The following is an 18,227-nucleotide window of genomic DNA, read 5'->3' as shown; positions in this document are numbered from 1 at the left end:
CATGGGCGTTGACATCCACATCGGTTAGAGACTGAACGAGGCCTTCACCTAGTGCTTTCACAACCTATCCTCCACAACAACTCTCACAATGCAGTCCAACACAAACGGAAAAGTGTTGTTGTTGCCTAGCAAATCACCTCGATGGTAACTCCAACTTCAGTAACACCCTTAAGGAAGAGACACAGAGTGATTACGAGCACGAAGACAAAGAAGGCACACATGTCGCCACAACCGTCACAAGGCAAAACAAAAGAGACCTAAGTAATTATTGTCGAGGTTGTCGCTCCTGACATAGAGCTCCAACTTCCCTCATCTTCTCATCGGCCTGATATGAATCTCACTGCCATGGCGACCACCGACAAACTCCATCAACTAGCATTGATTTGAGTCATGCAATTTCCCAGGAGCGCTCCACATAACTGGAAAGGGCCAGTCTTGAGAAGGGTGTAGCTCCTTAGGGAAGGAATATGTTTCCGAAAGGAGTTGCAATGGTAATTAACCACCAGTCGGACAACCTGGCCGTTGTCTCCACACCAAATCCACCAAAGCTTCGAGAACTTATATAGACCACCCATCCCCAAATAGAAAGGGGCGCTGCTAGTCCGTGGCGAGAGGGAGATAGACCAAAATGGTCAATGCATTGCCCATCACATCGAACAAAAACCACTACACCTCCGGCCTCACAGATCCAGCTCACCAACGGCACCCCTCGTCGGTGGATGCTGTCACTACACTCTAGAAGTTGAGGCGTCACTTCTAGCACCATAGACAAGTGCTTTCAAATCATTTATGGTATGTAGAAGTAAAATCATAAGTAACTTTGAATACAAATCCCATAATATTATTTTTGTCAAACAATTATGTCCTAATAGTGTTATTGTTGGTAAAAATTTTCTTCTAACACATTAAAATATACCTTACATTTTTCTATGGAGGGGGTAGAGGGAGTACAATTATTAGTTCACAGACTTGTCATACCTTCAAAAATGAAAAGCTTATACATGATATGCTATTAAAGTATGTATAAGTGCAAGCCAATCATCCTCGAGTATGATACCTGGTGTTGAATGTTTGTAAACCTAACATTGTACGTACATACAAGCGCCCATTCAAGCCGATAACATATAAACAGTTCTTCACAAATAGATTGGGAAGAACCATGTGCGACAGATTTACTAACTAGTTATGTCCAAATGCATTGGCGGAAGCTGGCAATGATAATCAAAGAGATCAACGTCACATTCACCAGGAGCAACATGTGACCAGTACTCATCGTCATCACATGCAGCAACAACTGGTTGTCACAGGTGATCATTGCTGCTGCCATTTCCCATAGAACCCTATCATTGCCATGGTTGTCACAAGATCAAGTCGGTTATGCTGCCACCAGATACTGTCAAGCTAGGGGAGATGGTTTGTGGTGTATTAGATGAGGTCAAGGAAAGTGGTTTATAGCATCAAATCAATCAGCTCAGAGCCACTATTGACCCACTCCAGTAATAACCCAACATATTAGGCCCATTAGTTTGGCTCATGTTCTTGTTTTTATTTTTGGTCTGTGGAACCCAAGTGTTTATGTGAGGTGGGATTAGCCAAACCAACATACGATCCTTTATGCATCAACTTTATTATGAGTTAGTTCTTTTACATGAAACGTGCACAAAATTGTAAATGGGTATCAAAACCACAACCCATGTTGTATTAGTGTATGTAGGTGGCGTGATGTAATTGTGTTGATCACCTATCATGAAAGCATTATGCTACTGAAGGTTTGGGCCTATGTGCCCCTAGTGTTTTCATGTGTTTGGGTTAGTAGTACATTAAATAAGTTTGGGCCAACATATAAGATTTTATTATGCTCCAACCAATAGAACTTTTGTGTTAACCATTTTATATGAAACAAGGACAAAACATAAGTGAGGTGGCTTCTATATGCTCCTTAGGGTATGGATGCCCCTATGGCCTCCATGGATTTGGCCATTATAATCAATTGATTTCATAATTTGGATATGGCAATGATCTAGCATCTCCAATGCAATCATAGGACACAAAAGTTTCAGAGATCATTGGCCGATATATGGTACTATATCCATTTTTGAAAATTCTCTAATTCACCTAGTGTGTACTTAAATACATTTTTTTCTTGAGACATTAACTCTAACCTATGGCAGGTTGCAGAGCTTTCTACCAGCCTCCAATTTAGCCTCAAAACACATGAATATTCACCGATTGACACTCCATTTGATATATGTAAATCTGCCCTGCTTCTGAGAAAACTCTATTTGAATAATATGTAAAAATGATTTCTTGAGATGCTTACACTACCCATAGGCTAAGATGGCATATGATCTTTGGCATTGTCAAATTCAACCTCAAAATAGACAAACTGACATGGATTGACAACCATGTGAAAAGCTATAATTTCACCTTTTCTTGAAGAAGTCTATAATTAACCCTGGTAATTTTCTTAATATGGAAACACATTTTCTCGGGACATGCATGAGTGTCAACATTATTTGGAATTTAAGGGAAAAATATCCGTCATCATCCAATCCAATGATTACAAGAGATAAAACATACACATACCACCCTAGATATCTAGGAATTCACACCCATGTTTGGTAATTATGCAATTCACATATTGTCTAACAAATTTTCTTTTGGATATTCTTGATCTAGAATACTAGCTAGCTAGAAAGGGAGATATTTGCCATTTTACAATTCAATATAAAGATCCATGAACTTACACCAACAAAAACTTAGTTGGATATCCATGACTTTAACCTTATTTTGGAAGAATGATCTAATTCACATAATGTATAAATGCATTTTCATGAGTTGTTGATTGTCATGCTGATCATATTGGCTAGTTTGGGAGGTCTCAAGCATCATCCAATTCAATCCCTATACACAAAATCTATCACACTAATTATACCGTGACTCTAGATTTTTGGGGACTTTTCATATTCACAGCTAGCGTTCGATAGAAATCTAAGCTATACCATTGCAATTTCATATAGATATTGCTAGTGATGTTTCCACCAAGAAAAATTGTAATTAACATACTTATTTTTATTCCAATCAACCATTTCTTTGACCTTGTGAATATTGGAGCAGTGGTAGCTTCATTTCACCATTAATGGTTGACTATATGTTACTTCATTCAACAACAATAGTTAGTGTTGTGGTTGGTTCAGTTCTTCTAGCACCATACAACGTTGGACAAACTGGCAGTTAGTCACTATAGCGGAGTTGGTGTGGGTGTAATGATGGCTATGTTAGATGAACACCAATGATCACCTTGATGCTATATATGTGTCAAAACTTTTCCTATCATGAGTTTAAAATGAATGTTATGAATTTGATTAGGGCTCAAAGTTTCATAATTAAGGAGTATATGTTTCTTTTATGTTGGCACACAAAAGCTTGCTCCCATAGAGGAGGGTAGTCACATTAGTAACACACGATCGTGTGTGACTAACGTTGATTACAAAGTATATAAATATATGATGATTATGCCACATGATTGGTTTCATAGAGAATCCACACTCAATTTTTGGTTATGTGTGTGTAGTTCTACAAATATCATATAGTAATGGGGAAAACAATAGTCATTCGCCATAGTGGAGTGGGGTGTTTCGTCTAATTGGGAATCGGACAATGAGAATGATTATCACAACATGCAACCCGACATTAATGTAAAGGTGATTAGGTTTGTTATGGAAGCAAAATCAATTTTATTGTTTGCAGATAGCTGGAATGAATGGGCTTCTTGATTGACAACGAGATGCAAGACAGACCATATGAGAGCATCTGCTTGTTGTGAAATATATATGTTCAACAAATAGAGTATTTTCGTGCAACATATTTCCATGTTCATTATAAGGTTGTGTTATGTAATACATTTATGTAGCATGCAATGCATCATACATTTCAACCACAAGACAAACAAACTCACCATTTGACAGTAGCTTGTTTATATCTCGAGCATCCCACTCTTTTCAAAAATTCAATAATAATGACTAATGAGTAATTAAACACATTTTCTTAGCTAGTGGTAGTCAATCCCCACATGAATCTTGGCCCCACGAAGATTCTGACCACGAGAAAAATGAATTAATTTTGGTAATTAGTGCCAAGGTAAATGTGAACGGATTTGTTGCGTAAGAAAATGTAGTTCTACTACATGCAGATGGTAGGGGCTGTACTTTATTGATGTTGAGACAAAAAAAAGGTCCAAAGAGTGTCTACTAGTGCCAACTACGGGCATGTTTTCCCCGTATTAGTTTCTACACTAGAGATTTACCTCATACATAAGCCAATGAGCATGTTCTTTACTATTACAAACCACAAAAAATAGTATTTCTTTTTCTTAATTTACTAGCTATCTAGGCAGTGAAACCACACAAAACATGGAGCTACTTCAAAAATGACTAGATATGGCACGACCCTAATCTGTGGCTATAAACATGCATGTTGGTGCCGGTTATAGTGGTATTGACTTCCACTCAATGCAGTTCTGTGTCATCGCCGTGTTACATGATTTTTCCTCACTACAACAAAGATCTTACGTACAGACACTTTTTTAAGATATAAAACTCAAATTGCCTTTTAAAAATAGGAATTGTGTAGTCTAGAGACACTTTGTAGAGAAGCTCCAAAAATGCCTAGAACATTTTTGTTCCAGAGACACTTTTAGCACATTTAGTTATATTTGTATTTTTGAGGCATCTTATTTGCAATAAATTTTTTTCTCACATTTAAGAGGCATTTTAATCTCCCTAGAGGCACTTGTTAGTAGGTTAATATGTTCTAAACAACTGGATACTGGTAACACATGGCACAAACTAAACAAATAGTATATGAGCTTGAGATGGTTAGTGCATTGTAGGAAAGAATCATATTTTCTCTCCCCTTTTCCCAATGGTTTGCTATGTTTGTGGTACAATCTAATGTCTCTAGAAAATGCCTCTACTCTTTTATAAGATTTTAAAAGTACCTCTAAGAAAGTGCCACGAGATATAAACACAATTTATTAAATTTCTCTTCATGTAAAAGAAATTGACTAGAAGGCATTAACGAGTCATTTTTAAAAATGCCTAAAATTTGAAAAATGCCTCTATGGTATTAGAAAAAAAGTATTTAGAAGGCATTTTTGTTGTACTGCATGCTTATACCTGGAGAGTGGAACCTTGACAGCATCTATGTGATGCAAGTAACTATAATATATTCAACTGCTGATACAGTAGAATTTTATGCATATGCATGACAGTACGAATTCTACAAACTGCAGATGCTTTGTACCTAATGTTATTTTGTTCGATGCAAAAGATTATTATAGGTTCTTAAATATGTGTTTTCGTACTTTAGTAATTGGTCACACCTTCTATTTTCTAGTGCACATGTTACTAATCTGTTTAATTACTGACACTACACAATTAATACGATATCTTGATGTCAAAGAGTTACACTGAATGTATCTTTTATTACCAATGTATTCGTATGAATATTTATAAATTAATGAATGTATCTTTTATTGGCACAGTATTACTTACACATAGCCCTAACCAAGTTAAGAAAATATGTTCCTTGACTCATAAACATAGTTGGTCACATGACAAGCTCTAGATGAAAAATCCATGTGATGTTGAGTACTAATTATACATGAATGATTTATTGTCAAATGTAATTCATCTCAAAACATAACTTGAATACCATTATGTGTTACTTTTCCTAACTATCCTCAGGCATGCCCTGCTATATATACTCAGATAGATTTTATTTTATATCCTTTTCCATTTTCTGTTTATTGTTATAAAAATAATTCTATGTTCAGATGGTATTTTGTATGTGTATGATCATTTACCTGTCGACCATCTGAATATCATGTACAAATTTCCTGCATTGTTAAATTTGTCCTTATAAGAAATGGCCGGTCTTTTCCCTATATATGTACCGCATCTCTTTGACCAGCCAATATATCTTTTTAACTCAAGTCAAGACCTTATGTATTCAATGTGTTATGCATAAAATATGGAATCTGGATGCATATAGTGAATCTTAATTGTTAGCCTTAAGTTCAAGTGTATGAAATCTTGCAATAGGTGACAGATGGTACTCAATTTGGTCTCTGAAGATGCACATTTTCTATGTTGATTTGAACCTGATATATTCTTGGATTATTGTAGTTACCAGTTAACGGAAGTCAGGCTAAGAAATTCTAGCAATTTTCGTAAGCAATTAATACATAAGTATTGAAAAATGGAAATATCTTCCTCACAAAAATATTGCAATATCTCATATTTTATAAATATATTTAAATTAATTAAATGGATAATTATTTATGGCACAACAGAAAATTCACACATTTTGGGGTCAGTTCTTTATAATGGTTCGGCAATGTTGGTTTCTGCAGTAACACGGCTTAGCTGGTAGCATTGAAAATCCTGCATGAATGATGCAAAAATTAACTTGGTAGTATCTACTGTTTGAGAAGAGCAATTTTACCATCATTGAGCAGGAACCATTATTTTTTATGTAAAATTTGGTACCTTCTAGCATCAAAGGTACGTAGAGATACCAAATTTTACATATAAAACAGTGGTACCTCCTCAAGGATAGAAAAAAGCTCGTTCGAGAAGTATAATGTATTTCGTATGTATAGCTAATTAATGAGCTTTTTATTATTTTTTAACGTATCTCGAGTTACCATATTTTCCAGTATAAAATTTCATATGTATATTTTCGTGGGACGTGCAATCACTTTGCTTGGTACGAGCAAGTACTGTTTACCGCTCCAATAACTATGATCATCAGCTGCTGAACTTTTAAAATATTCAGATAGTTGGTATAAGATCACACAATTAAGTTTTAGCTCGTGGCAGGCTAGCTTATTAATTACTTGGCAATCAATTAACTCTAAACGCAAAGCTGATCTCCCTGTCAAATCCCAACTCGATGACTCGATATCATATATACTGTAATTTAGCGAACACAAAACACGCCAGAACTTTAATTAGCATTGTATATCTCTAACTGAAACAAAAATCAAATCAGGCATAATTTGGCAGAAATTCCAGCAAGAAATCCCCAGTTCTGGCTGAAAGGCAAAGTCAGTCACACGTAAAAGCATACTGGCTGCGAGGCGAGCTGAGAAAATTGAAGTGCAGAAAAAACAAAAAAACAAAGTGAACGATCGAAGCTAGCTGCGTCATCGCATGCCGTGGATAGCTAGCTTGCCGTCGTCGTCGTCATCCTCGGCAAGGGCCAGGAGGACGTACTGCCGCTAGCTAGCTGGTGCTTTCGGCGTCAGATTTTCCGCACCGCGTGTCGTCCGCCGTGTCAATCTCCGCTGCTTCCTGCCTGCCATGGCGAACGAACGCACGCACGCATGCTGCTCGTGTACTCTCTCGCCATGCCGTCACGGCATCCCTCACTGCAACCCTTGTCCTCTTTGTTACGATCGATTTGTGCCCTTCACTTCTTCCTCACTTTCTATCGATCTCGTCGGAGTTCGTTCTCGATCCCCTGAGATCAGTAGTACCATGGCCGCCGAAAGAGTTGTCTGTGTCGATGTCGACGGCGGCGAGCAGGAGCAGCAGCAGCAGGAGAAGGAGTTGCAGCTGTCTGACCTGCCCAATGATGCTTTGCAGAGCATCCTGCTCCGCCTCCCATCGCCGCCGCGGTACCTGGCGGTGGCCGCCGCCGTCGCCAGGAACTGGCGCCGACAGATCCTCGGCAACAGCGGCGGCGACGGCAGCTTCCTCCGCGCGTTCCGCGGCGCGCACGGCGGCGTCCCTCCCCTCCTTGGCTTCTTCTGCAACAGGCAGGGCTTCTCCTGCCCGTTCTTCACCAGCACGGCGGCGGGCGGCGTGGCGGGCATGTCCCCGCCGGCAGGGACAGGGAAACGCCGGCCGTTCGTCCACGACGCGCGCCACGGCCGCGTGCTCCTCGACGACGGCGAGGACGGCCAGCTCCTGGTCTGGGACCCTCTCACTCGCAGCCAGGACGTGATCCCCACGCCGAGGTGCTACTTCACCAGCAACGATAGCTGCGGCGCCTCCCTCATCTGCGGCTGCGAAGTACACGCCGGCGCCGGCGACGACGACTGCCACTGGGCGGCGTTCCATGTGGTCGTCGCGTTCACCGATCTGCCATGCTTCTGTCCGGACGAGTGGAACCTTGACCGCATCTGCGTGAGGGTGTGGAGCTCGGCGACGAAGGAGTGGAGCGAGGTGTACTCCATGAGAGGCACCTGCGACTTCGATTTCATGCCGAGCGCGTTCGTCGCCGGCGCCGTCCACTGGCTGGTCGGCGAATCCAGCGCCGTCCTTCAATTCAATCTCAACACGAAACAGCTCGCGTTGATTCGGACGCCGGTGGACTTGTCGGAATTCATGCTGTTCCCGACCAAGGATGGGAAGCTAGGATTCACCGGTGTGCTGGGCTCGCACATCATCTTCTTCCACATGGATATCTCTGGCGATGCCCTCGTCGGCGAAAGGGTGTGGAGTATCCAAAACGTGATTTCGATCGACCACTTCTTCCCATCCAATGTCAATGTTCTTGCAACCTGTGGACTTGCAGATGATTCTGAAGAAGATGATGATGATGATGACGACGATGATACCATCTCTGATGATGATGATGATGACGACGACGACGACGAGAATAGAGGGATTCAACGAACAATGCGGCACGATAACGAGGCCAGTGGCAGTCAGTGCCTTGGATCGAGTGATCCATTGTCTCATGAAGATTTTGACAAGGAGAACAATTCGTTGATCTCGATGATTAGCCCAAACGTAGACGTGATCGGGTTCATCGCGGAGGCAAATGCAGTTTTACTGCATGCCGCTGGAAGGGGAGTGTATACGATTGATGTTGAGACAAAACGCACCCGGAGAGTGGCTGCTAGTGCCAATTACAGCCATGTTTTTCCCTACACCAGCTTCTACACCTCAGGTATATATACCACATATATAAACTAGAGAGGATCGATGTTCTTCATACTTATTAGGAACCATAGAAAGCGTGTTTTTTCTTTGGAAAATTATCATTTTCAGCAACCAGAAAAATGACAAACAGCACTTAGAACTGGTGCAAACTGCAAAGCACGCCTACATACAAAACCAACAATGTAATGTAATGATTTTGAGTTAGAAGAAAGGTTGACGTCTTTGATGTTTTACACATCAATCTTTCTAAGCTCTATATTTACCATTCTGCACTCTCAAATAAATGTTCTGCAATTTTGTATTTCATAAATAATTGATCGATGTTAACGACAATTGCAGCTGGGAAAACAGTCTTCGGTGAACCAACATTCCCTGATCGGAAGAACAAGGGTACATCAGGATCAGGTTTCAAACTTTTACAGTCATTTACTAATTGGGATGTGTATGGAATAAACTAGGTTCATCTATCGAAATTAATTGGTATCATGCGTTTGAAATGTTCTTAGATTTGTTATTTTGCCCTGACCTTGTTCATCCTCCTACAGGGGGACGAACTGATGCTTCAGGTGATGCTGGACAGTAGACAGATGGTGAGTGGTGACGTTGTTAGGTTTAGCTAGCCGAATGGTTTTCATTTTTACTGATGAGTTATGATGCAAATCCCTAGTATGAGAGGCCGACTTCGACGGAGCGAAGCGGAGGCCCGTCACCGGGAGGCTTGGGCCGAAGCCAAGATATTTTGCTCTTGTAAGTAGGCGTGCAGCGTTGTAACCTCATATCAAAATAGTAAAGATATTTTATTGGCTGGCGTCCGTGATTTTTTTCTCTCCTACTTTAGGAGGGCTTTCCACGTTAAATTTCGTGTCTTCTGTGATTGATCTACTGTGTTCATCGTTTATTTGCCTGTCGTATTTCTAACATTTACACCGTAATAAACACCTAAGTAACATTAATATTTTCAGAAATAGTAATGCAATTAAGTTTATGTTTGCAATCTTATATTTTATTTGTTTCTGAAAGGAATCTTGCTGTTATAACTCTTCCGTATATAGCTAGCTAGCATCCCCAAAATGCATAACTCAGAAAATAATTTTCCCGCAAGTAAACCTTCAATTGCTTTCCATGGTGTTTCCCATGCATACTTCCTTTCTGTAAAAATGCTTACTACGGTTTGTTTTATTTTTCGAGTTTTGCCAGGCTTTAATTCATATAATTTCGTAAATATTAATACTATTGGGGAGTGTAATAATTCGGTCTCTTGTTGTTACTTGGTATGTTCTATGCATATTAATTATTACTTACAGGGAAAGGGACCACCTTATAAGTAATTTGATATGGAAAAGGTAGCTAGTTACTGTCATACTGTACATGAGTACTTCTATACTATCTGTATGTCTTGCATATACGTTGAAAAATGGGTGCATTTAACCACCAAAGTTTATTAATTAGTTCTTCATTTGGCAAAACTCTCCTTAATAATCTTAGTGGAATATTGTTTGAATGATTAAGTTATGGCATAAAACCTTGGGCAACACCTGACCTGATTATATATATCTTCATTGTCATCAATTAGGAATACTGCAAACATTTGACGATTGAGGCTTATTAGCCTATCGATGGGTTTGCTGACTACACAGTGCCTAATGTATCGTAGCATCTATGAAAATGGCTACATTACTGTAGCACTGTTTCATTTTACATATATACCTCAAACAGACAAAAATGTTTACCTTGATATATAGCTCATGTTTCATTCATACCTGAAGCAATAACAGATTGACGTGTGATTTTTTGGATATATCACTGTGAAATTTTATGTCTTCACAGTATATAGTTAGCAAACCCAAAATATGTACATTGTTGCATTCAGAAAAAAATTGGGCAAGTAATTAGACCTGTAACTTTTCATGGTGTGTCATATATATATGCAAAATTTCAGTATTTTGTAATGCAAGTAATTACCTTTAAGCAGAATATAGTGACAAGCTAGAAGTTTTTTTTTATTTGACAGGTACCAAGTACGGATAATCTGATGGGAGTGGGGAGATTGAGCTTCAATATTTTGGTTTTCTGGCAGAATTTAGATCAGATCTGAATAAAGATACATGGTTTATCATTTAATCAATTGAGTTCTGGATAATTTGTGAAATGTGCTCGAGACAATTAATTTTGTTTAGTGAGCACGTTGTTGTGAGACTATATGTTTTGTTGTTTTGTGAACCAATGATCTATTTCTGCAATCATTTATCTGCTAGCAACACAACTGCAAGCCCTGTTATATTCAGTAAAACTAGGTCATACCCCGCACGTTTTTAGCAGAATTGCTTTTTGCGAAAACTATATTCAATTCAAGATGTTAGACAATGAACCATAGAAATACCTCAAAAATAGGAAGATATTTAATTATATGTAACTATTCTGATGACTGCCCACTACATTTGACAAAAAGAACTCCAAAGATACAGGACCGAATTTCGCGATCGTGAACATTTTTTTCAAAATTATAATGGAATAGAGGCAAACGGTGCAGATGAGAAGATTAAAAAAATAGTTGTGTGAGCATCAGTTAATTGCAGACATTATTACAATAATAAAGAGGCTTCTGATTTAAGACATGGGGAGTACAGAGGATAAAACATTAGCAGAGGTAGAAAGCACGAAAAAAGAAAAGATCAAATTAAAACAACATCAACCAGTCTATCTATCAATTGTATGCTTATTTTGTTGCAATGCAAAACGAATGCGATGTGCAAGAATTCGGCTCAAACACTCATATACTTTTAAAATTTTAAGTTTGACGTATTTTCTGGTGATTATACATTTATGTTTACATAGATTAGATTTAGAGATTAATATCTAAACTATAGTAATAAAAGGTAACTGCTATGGATTCGTCTAAGGCTTTAAGTGTAAATGCACCAGCAAGAAGGATGCAGCCATGTCAGTATTTTAGTTCTTGAATCCTCTTGTCCCTAAGATTTAGATTTCTATCCGTGATCTGGAAAATCAAAATATCAATAAATTCATAATATGGCTAGATTTCATTGTAGGAAAAAAAACATAGAGAGGGAGACCTATGCAACTAATCTGAAGTTCCGAAGTCATGTGTTCTTGGATCTGAAGATTTAGATAAAACAAATTAAAGTTTCTGCACTGTATCATAGAGATTGTAGCCACTATACAAACATTGCAATAATATGTTAGTACGAAACAAAAGGAATTGAAAACACTAACTGTGATTTATCATAACATTAAAAGTTTCGATTATGAGCTACAGCATAGGCAATGGAAAATGGATTCATCCCCTCCCATCTCATCTTTTTGTTCTTTTATTTGTTTTTTCCATGGCTCAAATTGGGTTGATGATTGGTTGCTTAATTAGTAGATTCACTCCATCCTTAAATATATTTATTTTTTACTTTATTTTTTAAAGAAAAAATAAAGTTATTTTGGGACGAAGGTAACGAAGGTTGTAGTAGACTTAATTTGGAACTAGAGATCAACACCGAATCATGGTACAACTCTACAAACACAAGCAAATTGGTTTTTGGATGATATGTTGAGCATGTGCATGCATGATGTTTCTGTTATATAATAATGAAGAAAACATGTTTTGGCCATTTTCCCCCTAAATATATGGCCCCATTTTGCCTTTAGAACTAATTGTCCAAAAAATATTGTGTTCAAGCGGCCCTTCTCCATCCGTAGTGAGATCGGTGTCAAAGGGAGTATTTTGCAGAACTAACAAATTAATGATCAAAAAGGCTTGCTGGCAATCGCGAAAAGGCATGTAGTCTAGTGGTTACAAGGACTTTAGTAGCACCAAAGGTCCTGGATTCGACTCCTTGTTGGAGCGAATATTCCAGCCGTTTGTAACGGCTTTGTTCTTGGGGAGAGTGTGCGTGTGTTGTGAGTAATGTGTTCTCTTACCTTCTTAAGCATCGTAAAATTGCTAATATATATATATATACTAGATAGCGCAAGAACAAAAAGATAAAGATGAAGTATTCATATAGTCCATCGCATTATTTTCTTTTTTTGTGAGGAATTAGTTGCCCTAGCTAGCATATTATATATTAACCACAAAATCTAGCCGACGCTATGTTATTTACAAAAGTAATCAAATATTAATCATTCCATCGCACTTGTTCATAATATGTTATGTTATTTAGTGTCTTAATTTTTGCATGATGTGGGCACCGGAATCAACTACATAAATGTATATTAAATTGGCTAGTTAATTGCTTTGTTTAAATATACTTCGGCAGTTGAATTTTCGCAGGAGAGTTTTCCACGCTACAAAAAAATGCATTGTGGATTAAAGTGTGTCACAGTTCCCGTTATCTAGCGGATATGAACGTAACTGACAACAATAATTTGGTTTCATACATATACACAGCCGCGAAAGGTTGGGTGTTTTGGGGATATGATGTCCCTTACAATTTGAGGTTAAGGCAAATATAACTATCTGAAGATGAAAAAGGAAGAAATTGATTCACTAAGTATTACCTCGATTCTAAAGATAAGTTTACAAGTTTTTTATACTCTCTCTCTATTCCAAAATGACCTTATTTTTAGCCTAACTCACACACCTATACAAAACTGTCTTCTCCTTTTTTTCAAATTTCAATGCATTAATCCCTTAGTTTACCAAACATCAACGGAACAATTTATTAAAAATAATGTATTTGTAGAACAAACAAAGTGAGCAAAAAATAAAGTCCTTTTGGAGAAAGGTACTAAATACTAGAGAAGATTTCTTATGTGGCCATGAGCTTTTCCTTAATCCCTACTATCCACCTAAATTTCGTCTCATCTTTTATATTCCTGTTTCGTTAGTTGACTGTTAATTTTTCTAAAATGACTATTGCCCCTCTCACACACATATGCAACCAATATAAAAAATATAAATCTTAAGTGTGATTTTTTCGCTTTATGACACAACCACTTAATTTCATGAAGTTTCCCTAACTTTGCACCGTAACATCGGCTAGCACTACCAGAGATCGTGGAGTTACCCAGTGCTTAAACCTATTACCTACAGTACCTGGTGGCACACGGCAAAATACCGAGAGGCTCATGTTCTACACGGTAACATTTAGAACATACCGAGTATTACGTAGAAAAAAACTCGGGATACAAAAAAATACCATGTTCTATACCAAAACACTAGGTAACCATGGGACCCACCAATCCTCCCATGACGGAGATAGATTTTTTTGGGTTGCCGTTATGGACAACACTGTTGACGTGAATTTTTTGGCGTAGCGCGTGGTGATTTCTGCCTCCGCGCGCAGATGGCGCGCCATGATTTTCGTTCGCGCGCTTGTAACAGGAGGTTCTCGAGTGTTTTATTCCTTTTTGCTATCGGGAACAGCCCACCACGACCCATGCTATAAAACCTTGCTTATTATCGACGTATCGTTTCCCATCCCCGCCGCCACTGACTTCTCCCCTCTTGCCCTCTCCACTTGTCACACGTGTGACCAGGTCCCGTCGCGCAGCGCGGCCGGCGCCGGCGGGCGCAACGCCAGGCCTCATAATCCGCGTGGCCGACACGGCTGCCGGAGTGTCCCTTGCCGCCCACTTTGGAGTGCTCGCGTTCATCAAGTACGTGCATCATCGTCTAGCTATGCAGTAAGTCACCAATGGCATCAGGCTGAAAACACAGCTGCAAGCAACTAGAAATCTGGGTATGTGTATGCCATTTGGTTGTGGTTCTTGCATCGTACAAAGATAGCTGTTGATTTTGAAAAATACACCTCAATTTTTCTTGTCTAAATCCAGAAATTTTAGGTATGTGGTGGCATCAAGTACTATATGAAATACATGACATTACTTTCTAAAAAGAAAAATAACCTGGTAACTACAAAATGATGTGGGTGATAGTTTTGTAGTGTTTGAATAATGCGTGTTCATATTTCTGTACATGGTGATGGGTATTTATTGGTTCGGCTGAGAGTTTGCCACATCCCTACTTGTTTAGATTGTTGTTTACTGGTTGAATGGAGATGTAATGTTAGTGTCATATTGTGTGACAATCTACAATGCTATGTTGTTCCTAACCTTGTTTCTACATTTTAGTATGGCATGTCTCTTCTATGTAGTATGTAATGTCATTTGACCTGTTTCATATTAATTTCATAAGAATATGCGGCGATTGAGCTTAGGATGTGGTGAGGCTTCCAATTGTTCAGATCAGGCAGTGAGTGGTGCTACCTTGCCGAGATGCAAAACAGGGTCCTTAGATTCACACCAACCTAATCATTCTTCTGATTTGGATGAGGAGATTTTGGCAGAGGAAGAAATAGATGAGGAATGTTAGTTTTGTGGTCCCACATGGGTGCCACCACGTCCTACCCGAGAGGATGACAAACCTGTGCTTACTCCTGTAGGAGATAGGTAAAATTTTGTTATTTTCCATCCCGTTGAATAAGAAGGGTCGATTGACATGTTTGTTTATATGCAGTCAATGGAAGAGAAGTCGTACTAAGATTCGGGTACCCAATAGCATCTTGACAATACTTCTTAAACAATGGTTCCCTGGCATTGTCAAATTTAAAGGTAACGATGAGCCAGCATGGACCTGAAAACATTACAGGGTAGCGCCAGATAGTCCGGAAGCCAATCAAATACGCTTACCAAGCCGTCTCCATCAGGTTGAGGAAGATTTCTAGGTTTGTTTTTGAAAACCAAATTTTCCAATTTGAAGAACATCAGACATTTTATTTTACCTTCCATGTGTTTTTAGTTTGGCATGTTCGGACAATGAAATGTCAATAAGCTAAAGTATATAAAGACCATAGTTTGTTATGTCAAGTTGGCCCTTTAACTTTCCATAGCTGCAGCTTTACTTCAGGTGGGCAGAGGGAACAGAACAACATCCACAATGGTGTCAGGGGGCTCTTTCAGGTCCTATTTTATGAAACTCGCATCCTGGCCGTGCTGAATTACCAAAGGAAATTCTTAAAGATGAAAACTTCTCGGTCAATTGCATGCAGGACTTATCTAATAGAGAAGGAGTACCTAAAGGTGATATTAGTGATCGGTGATAATTTATTGTCATCTACTGAACAAATTTTTAATTAATAAATGTTTCTGCTTCTCCTATAGGTACGGTGGTGTAATCGTTGATATTAGTGATATTAGTGATCGTTGATAATAAATGAAGTCAAAAAATGCATGGAGACAATTGATTCAATTACGGTTGTGTAATCCAGAATGGCAGGCTATCTCATGCTCATAGGATATGCAGGGATAAGAGGGCCATCTCACCGCCAAGGCAGTGCTAACTTGAGCCATTTTCGATAGAATTTTGTGTGTGTGCATATGTTGAAATATGTGGCAGATCTTGTTCCAGCAGAATCTAACATAATATGTATTATGCCCATGTCCCAACAGAATTTGACATAATATATATTGTACCCATGTCATATAGGAGATGAAGAAAAAGAGACCGGTGGCTGTACTAGAGGCCTATGCAGAAGGAAGGAAGGAAAATCAAGCTGATGGGCAATTCAGCTAGGACACTCATGTAGCTGAAAAGCTTGTAAGTGTTGAATATTTTGTTTTGTCCCAAATCAGTTAGTACTTTTTTATCTCTCTCATGACTGTGTTTTCAATTATGGTCGTCAAAACACTTATGCCTGAATATCTATCAATAAACATTTGGGAATGTTGCAAAGCATGTTATTATTTTGGAATTAGTTGACAGACTTGAAAATTTTGTGTACAGATGCATACGTATGACAATTTTATATTACTTATCAACTATGTAAGTTGACCAGGAATGCCAAATTTATCAGACATGAATAATATGATGAACACTTAGGAGTTAATTCATCATTTGTACACTTGAACTTAATGCAAAATGTGATCTGATTGTAACAGGAGGCCTACCGTGCAGCTTATGTTCAGTTGCATGGGCCAGACAGTGATTGGCGTACCTCTCCTATTGATCCAGTGGCTGTTCACATGGCTGGTGGTGGAAAAAAGCATGGACGTTTCATGATCGAGGATGGATTCATTGACTCAACAACAGTCCTCGGTGACTGTTCACCTGATGATCCACGGCCTCGTAGAAGATCTAGGACAGATCAGGACAACACAAATCAGATTGAAGACCTTTTGCGGCAGCTACAACAGGAGCGTGAGGCCAGGGAAAGAGAGCGTGAAGAGAGGGACCGTGAGAAGGAGAGGGAACAGGAGAAGGATCGTGAGCGTGAAGAGAGGGCAAAAGAGAAGGAGCAGGAGCGGAAGGAGAGGGAGCTCGAGCACAAGGAGAGGGAGTTGGAAAAGATAGCGTTTCAACGGAAATCAACATATTTTGAAGCTGCTTTAAGAGTAAGTGGTGTTATTTTATTTGGTGGAGTTGAATCAGCTATAGCAGTGTTTCCATTATTTTAGGTTGGTTGCACTAAGTAGTGTATATGTGAAATGGATTGCAGGCGATACAAAGTAAGCTGAACATAGACCTGTTACCTTCAGTCTTAGCTCCCTTACCTGTCATGTTGACTCTCCTAGTAAGTATTTGGTACATGGTCTACCTGTGCAGGAAGTAATTGTTAGCCATATAACTTTTGAGATGACTAATATTAATCATTTGGTTTGAACCATGACGCAGACTTTATCTGGTGTGGCTTGGACTGGAAACTCAGGCCCTGAACATGTTGGGGCTGGTGCTGTCTCCGGTGCAATTGTGAACATTTAGCACACCGCAGCAGACAAGATCTGAAGAATATTAGGAGTGTTTTGTATAGCTGAAAAGAATCGACTAGTTATACATGCCTGAAACCATGGATGTGTTTTGTAACTAAACTGACCTCGATGGTCATAGCCATGAAGTTGGTCAGCTGTTGGTTGTGGCTGTCATACTAAGTAGTCTTTTCTAGTTAATCACCTAGGTATACTTCACTAAGTCTTACCTGAACTTAAGTTTATATGGAACTCTAGTAGCTGTTGGCTGTGTCTGCTGCCTTAGGTTGGCTGTCTGTTGCCTTATGTACTGTAGGTCATATGTGGGTATTCACTGTAACTTGTGAATTGGAAGTTCGGTACTTTTGGTCATATATGCTGGCATACACTGCAACTTGTGAACTGTAAGTTATATTATTGTAGAAGCTGCAGGAGAGAATACCTGTGTATGCAAACCTAAATGGATGATATCATTTCATAGGTTGCATCGAATGCCTGACATCACATGCAATGCTTGCACGATTTGGGAAAAAAACTGGTAATGTTGATGTTGTCATTCTAATTATTTAAAAATGT

At 39.0% G+C, this 18,227-nt stretch overlaps 1 protein-coding gene across 1 annotated transcript; it reads left to right on the top strand.

The window, feature by feature from the left end:
- The first annotated feature begins 7,544 nt into the window (after window positions 1-7,544).
- Window positions 7,545-18,045, top strand: LOC102699990. Its single transcript, XM_040528218.1, has 6 exons — window positions 7,545-8,964; window positions 9,297-9,397; window positions 9,503-9,547; window positions 16,848-17,300; window positions 17,405-17,479; window positions 17,581-18,045. The coding sequence occupies exons 1-6, from the start codon at window positions 7,545-7,547 to the stop codon at window positions 17,665-17,667; spliced, it is 2,181 nt and encodes a 726-aa protein (XP_040384152.1). The 3' UTR covers window positions 17,668-18,045.
- Window positions 18,046-18,227: the final 182 nt, after the last annotated feature.

Source organism: Oryza brachyantha, chromosome 10 (assembly GCF_000231095.2).
Source record: "Oryza brachyantha chromosome 10, ObraRS2, whole genome shotgun sequence".
NCBI classification, from domain to species: domain Eukaryota; kingdom Viridiplantae; phylum Streptophyta; class Magnoliopsida; order Poales; family Poaceae; genus Oryza; species Oryza brachyantha.
Note: the sequence above shows the minus strand (reverse complement) of the source record. Positions and strands in the feature narration are given on the sequence as shown.

Excerpts from the sequence above, each read along its gene's own strand:
- LOC102699990 (XM_040528218.1), top strand. The coding sequence starts at position 7,545 with ATGGCCGCCGAAAGAGTTGTCTGTGTCGATGTCGACGGCGGCGAGCAG. Across the intron at positions 9,548-16,847 it reads TGCTGGACAGTAGACAGATG|GAGGCCTACCGTGCAGCTTA; the intron begins GTGAGTGGTGAC and ends TGATTGTAACAG. Across the intron at positions 17,480-17,580 it reads CTGTCATGTTGACTCTCCTA|ACTTTATCTGGTGTGGCTTG; the intron begins GTAAGTATTTGG and ends ACCATGACGCAG.